We start from the raw sequence: 6,000 nt of genomic DNA on the forward strand, positions 1-6,000 counted from the left end.
ACAACAATGCATGCAGCTGCCGAAAACCAGAAAGGGCTGAAGCCAGTGCCCGGTCAGTGAATAGCCAGGAATGTTCCCAGACCCCAGGCTGGGACCCCACGGGCGCCCACGAGCATGGCACACCAGAGCCGCTGGGTGCTGCCGGGACACGGTGTCTGTTGCCCACCTTCAAGCCCTGCTTCACAACTTGGAGGATGACTTCAACTACCGTGGTGGTCTTCCCAGTGCCAGGAGGCCCGTGGATGACGGCCAGTTCCTTCTGGGACAGCGCGAACTTAACAGCTTCCTTCTGGGAGGCGTCCAGGGAGGCGTTGCAGAATGTCAGCGGGCCTGCAGGAGAGGCAGCAGCGTCAGGCTCCCCGCTCGGCCCCTGAGCTCCAGCCACGCAGAGCACACGGAGGACACAAGGAGAAAGCCGGCCCTGCCCAGGAGGCACAGTCTATGCAAAATCGATCTGCTTTGTTTCCAGAGGGTTCTCCTAGAACAAGGATGGGCGACTGTGGACCACAGGCCAAACCCAGCCCGCGCCTGCTCTGTGAGTCAAGTTTCACTGGAGCGCGGCCACGCCCGCTCGCCTGCACGGTCTCCGGCTCTGGCCCGCCAAGCTACAACATTTACAACCTGCCCCTTTATGGACAAAGTCTGCCAACTCATGCTCCAAAATAACAGACTTTTCTGAAATAAATGTTTCCTGGAACACATCTGTTTCTACCATATTGTCCCTTTTAAACTGCCTGTAAAATGACAAAAACAAATAATAAAAAGAACTACGAGCAAATTCCAGGATTGCGTTTCTATTCTGCATCTTTCATGACCAACACTATCTGCTCCGTAGGCCCTGGGCTTCCGGAGAGCAGGTGCTGCTGTGTCCAGCTCTGTGCCCACAGCACCTGCCACAGGGCGCCTGCTCCCCAGAGACACCTGACACAGGAGCGCGCCCGTCTCTCTGGCACAGGACACCATCCAGCCTGGACGACCCAGACAGACTAGGAAGCCGTCACAGGCCGTTGGACCGAAGTCCCAGTGCGCGCTGCCCTGCTCCATACCGTGGCCCTCTTTCCCACCACGATCAAGATATATCGTGTTTCTTCAAACATAGGATCATTAAATTATAGGCAGCCGCTTGAGGAGATAATAAATGCTTCTCAAAAATGAGGTTCTTCCAGAACACTCAAGAAGGATAGGAGAAAGTGCACAGACTGCCATAAGTTAAAAGAGCATGCGTGTGCATACACATACATGTACGTACGTAAAACAGACATACTGTTCTGCATGGAAGTGGAAAAAACTAGAAGAATGCCCACAAATAGCAGTGAGGCTGACTCTAAATGGGAGGTTTTTCACTGATTTGTTTCCCGTGTTTGTACACCTCTTTATTTCCAAATTCTCTATAATTAACACATATAACTCTTATAATCAGAAATAAGCTATCTTCAGTTTGAAGGATGCTGAGAAAATAATCAAATGCATTTAGAATTGAGAATCTTCAATCCCCGAAAAAAGCTATGGAGCATAAAGTATGATCAGCTAGCCTCTATTTTCACAGAGCACTGGGCTACGAGAAATGTCCCTACGTTTCAAAGTAAAATATTTAGACATTAGAAACAATGTTACCAAAAAGTCAATGAATGAGCCACTCCTTTGACATCTGAGTACAGAAAAGAGTCCAGTTCATTCTAAGAAACTGACACAGAGATAAGAAGGTGGGTTTCTTCTCATAGTACATTCTCAAACTCTTGCTGAAATGGCCCGAGGTCACGCTGTTCCCGAGACTTTCTGTAGTGATTTCAATCAGAAAAGAAAAACCAAAGGTTCTTACCTATTTCGCTGGCGGGACTGGGGGCTGACGCGCCGAAGAGGACCTCTATGAGCGAGGATGCTGGGCCAGAATGGTACTTCCTGAGGGTAATCAGAGCTCTGCCGAGGGAGAAGAGAGTCAGGAGCTCGCTGACAACCAGCAGCTAACTCAGCACCCGAGCCCTGCTCCCACCTCACGCGAGGGGCACGCGAACCACCCAGAAAATGGCGAACCACCCAGAAAATGCGGCCGCTCTCTGCCCAGCGGGGGAAGAGCAGCCGGCGGGAGGGAGCTGCCCTTGAGGAAAGCATCCCACGTGGTTCCCAGGCCCATGCTTACTTCTTCAGTCGCTTATACGTGACGTCATTGGCAAGTTTTAAAAGTCTGTAGGAACTCTCTCGGTCCAAGCTCAGCTGGCAATCATGGGATTCGTCAAAGGCCACCGAGACCGATTTCTGGGTGATGCGGGTCAGGATCCCAGTGGCCAGCTGACTGCCTTCATTAGCAGCATCATACAGACCCACTATATCACCTGCGGAAACAGAGGCTCGGTTACAGACAATCCTGGACAAAGTTAAGTGTGAATTATTCCACGTACGAGGTCTAGCATACTTCAAATATCAGATCTGTTACTTTCTTTAGAAACGAAATCAGTAGCAGTAAAACAAAATTTTCTTAACACACATCTAACGAAAACTGACTTGAGCTCACTGAGCTCAAGGAACAGCTTGAGACAATCAGCAGAGTCTGCGCAGCGGTTACGTGCCTCCTCGGCCAGGCACTGGTCTAGGCGCCGGCCCGAGGAGGAATAAAACCCAGGCCCTGCCCTCCCACTGGGGACAGAGGAACAAACACTGCCGTCCGTCAGACGTCCGCGTGGAGGGCTCCGGGGAAGACAAAGCACAGGGCCGGTGGGAGGAGCCAGGCCTCTGTGGGGACCCGTAAGCAGGGTGGGCCCTGAGGTGGGGGCCACAGGCACATCTCAAGGACAATGTTCCAGGAGGAAAGGAATGTCGACAGAGGAGGGCCAGGGAGTGTGTGCTGCCCACTCGGCACAGTGCTCCCCACTCGGTGATGCTGTGCGGTGATTTACCCGGCCACCAGGTGAGTCTGAGGGGTTTCCCCCAACGCAAGGGACAGAGCAGGCAACCCACGCTGGAGCCAATCAGGGTGTCCCAGCCCCCCAGTGACTGGCTCAGGGAGAGCCCCTGAGAGAAGAGACACCCTTGCGTGGGCATGTGGGAAAGAAACCCTCCCTCTTTCCAGCTGACCAGAAACCTGAGAGGACACAGGGGCTAGCACTGCCACCACATGGCGCCTGAGAAGGAAGCCAACCCAAGAGAGGGCAAAGCCAAGAAAGGGAGAGAAGCTGAGTCCTCCCAGCCGCAAAGCCAGCCTGCCGCTATCGTGACCAACGCAACCCTTCCTGCCCAAGCCAGGCTGGCCTGGGTTTCGTCACCTGGAACACAGATATTCGGACCCAACAAGAATCCACTGAGACAAAGCCAGGGCTCCCCCACATCAGCAGCCCCTTCAGTCTGTGTGGGAAAGCACGCGCCACGCCGCAGCCAGGCGCAGCCTCAGCCCCAGGAGATGACTTCTCCTGCACCTGACTCTTTCCTCTGCCCTCTCCCCGACTTTTAAAGACAAAGAGCAGGCTGCGGCCACGCCGCCGGGGCAGAGGTCTGGACCCGTGTGCCGAGACCGCCACGGGGACCCCACCGCACCGTGCCCTCCCCGTGGGCGCCCTGAAGAGGACCTCACATCTTGGAATTTACGTCTGTGAGCTACTGAGCTTTCGAACGGCCCCTCGGAAGATGAAAAGTAACAGCTCCGCCTGAATCGCAGGAACAGCAGCAGCAGCACACGGAATTTCCAGCTCGATACTTTTCCATTAAAGGCCACTTTCTCCGACTGCCTGTCACTCCTCGATCTCTGAGGTCACTCACTCCACAACGCTACTAACTGAATGCAGATTGTCACCTTTGGTTTCCAGGGTTTACAAGCCCCTGCACAATCAGTCCTGCTCACTGAATCCCAACGGCGAGGCCGAGAGGCAGTGCGGTGACCCCTTAGCCCGGGCTCCAGAGAACGGTCACTTACAAGGAAGCGTGAGACCTCAAACTCCGCTCGGGGAGGACTCGGACCAGCGGCTCCCCTCATCGCTCTCCTCCCATCTGTCTCCAAACCCAGCCAGTGTTCCAACCACTGCGGGGCAAGCATCCAGGAAACCAACAAACTGCCCCACCAAGACGAGGCACAGAGACACATGTAGGGAAAGTCAGCGGGGCTCTCTCCAGGTTTCCAGTCTGAGGTCCGCACAAGCATCCCTGGCATGTGGTCAAGAAGCTGCCTGTAAATGCCCCTCCTTTCCAGCAGGGCGGCCGCAAGCTTAGCTGAAGTGCCTGGACGAGAAAGGTGTGGGATACAGAACTACGCCTGCTGCACCCTGAATGATGGGGACCAGGGCCGCCCAGGAGAAAAATAATGACAGTCATGTGTAACCTTCAGCTTTCCAGGAGCCAAGTTAACAAATGTAAAAGAAACAGCTAAACTGATTTTAATAATAACATATCTCATTACTCAACCCAATATATGAAAAACACTTTCACTTCAACATGGGGTCAGTATTCAAAAAAATTACTCTTGAAGGATTTTAACTTCTTTTGTGCTAAATCTTCCAAGTCTGGTGCGTGCCTTACACGTGTAGCCATCACCAGCCACACAAGTGCCACTCAGGACAGTGCCCATCTGAGCTACGAAGAGCCACGTAACTGCTGGACTTCTAATTAAGCATTCATCATGGCAACGCTTTCTCCTCCAACTGATCATGTGCAACCCAGTCCTCGCGAGAGTAAAAGACACAGGCTGCAGGCCAGCAATAGTCAATGTACGTCAAACATGCACAGACCGGAAGTAAAGCTGTTACTGGGCAGCACGGCCGAAGACACACATCTCCGGGGCTCAAAGGTGACCAACAGCCGTCCGTACAGCCCAGTGCGCTGGCTGGACACCTGCAGCTTCAGCAGACAGACGCCTCGGCTCTGGAGTTCCTTCAGAGAGATGTTTTCCTGCCAGGACCTGGAAGACACGATATTGAAAGCTTCATGCAGGAGGTATGGAAAAGGGAGAGAAAAGCAGACAGAGATCTGTGCCTGGGCCCTCACTATGACCCAACGAAACTCCCAACCTGCCCCTCTCAAACCTGCCCCTCCCACATCTTCTGGTGCAGTCACGCCACGGCCCTTCTCCCAGGTCCCGAGACAGAACCTAAGGTCTTCTCGACTCTCTCCCCACATCCCAGTTCCACGCGTCACGAAGGCCTCGCAGGCCCCCCATTTTCACCCTCGTGACTCCGCCTCTGCCTCTCACCTCGCTGCCACAGCCTCGGTCCAGGCCCCCATCACTGATCCTCCAGACTATCGAGCCTCCCACCTGCCTGGCCTCGGGGCTCTCCCATCCAGTCATGGGCAGCAGCGCCCAAGTAATCCTGCCAAAATGCCCATCTGTTCGCCTCCCTCACCCGATTTAACTGTGCTGGGGACCCCCTCTGCACACAGGACAGCACACGAGCTCCTTGGTAAGGCATTTCTCAAACTGAGCCCTGTGTGTCTTTTCGTGGGCGCTGACTCTGCATGGGTGCCACGCTGAGCACTTGATTCACAGCAGATCACTTCATTCTCACAGCAGTCCTGTGGGGTGGGAATGACCTATTTCACCGCTGCAGTAACTAAGGCTCAGAGACGTAACCTGCAAAGTTGCACAGCCATAAACAAAGGAACCCAGATTCCAGTAAGGACCGAAACAAGCGGGGCTCTGGCTGGCTCCTTCCTCACAGGCAGGCTGCCCGCCCTCCCAGCGCCTTTGCCAGAAATGCTCCTCTGCAGCCACCTAACTCCTATTTTCCTGCAGTGCCTCCTCCTCCCTGAAGCCACCTCTTTTAGCCGCCCCCCCACCCCAGGGTGAGCCGCCGTCCCTCTGTCTGTCCACGGCGCTGTTCGTACCTGCGCTTGCACAGGTCACGCTGCAAGGGCACTGCCCAAGCTTCTATCCACCCCCCTGCTTGGACTCGGGCTCCGGGCAACCACACAGATCGCCCCCTCCCTCGGGCCTCTGGGGGATGGGTGTGAACATGCACAGGGACAACAAGTGGACAGGCCAGGAGGAGGGTGGACAAAAGTGGATGAGAGTGGACAGGCCAG

The 6,000-nt window shown here is 54.6% G+C and overlaps 1 protein-coding gene across 1 annotated transcript in view; it reads right to left on the minus strand.

Moving 5' to 3' along the window:
- The window catches only part of IGHMBP2 (immunoglobulin mu DNA binding protein 2), a 28,071-nt gene that overhangs the window by 21,244 nt on the left and 827 nt on the right, over positions 1–6,000 (minus strand). The window contains exons 2-5 of the mRNA XM_046643661.1: positions 4,710–4,879; positions 2,138–2,330; positions 1,820–1,917; positions 167–330 (exon numbers count right to left, since the gene is read on the minus strand). Of these exons, the coding sequence (XP_046499617.1) occupies positions 167–330; positions 1,820–1,917; positions 2,138–2,330; positions 4,710–4,879 (625 nt within the window). The remainder of the gene's footprint in view (positions 1–166; positions 331–1,819; positions 1,918–2,137; positions 2,331–4,709; positions 4,880–6,000) is intronic.

This window comes from Equus quagga, chromosome 17, assembly GCF_021613505.1.
Source record: "Equus quagga isolate Etosha38 chromosome 17, UCLA_HA_Equagga_1.0, whole genome shotgun sequence".
NCBI lineage: Eukaryota > Metazoa > Chordata > Mammalia > Perissodactyla > Equidae > Equus > Equus quagga.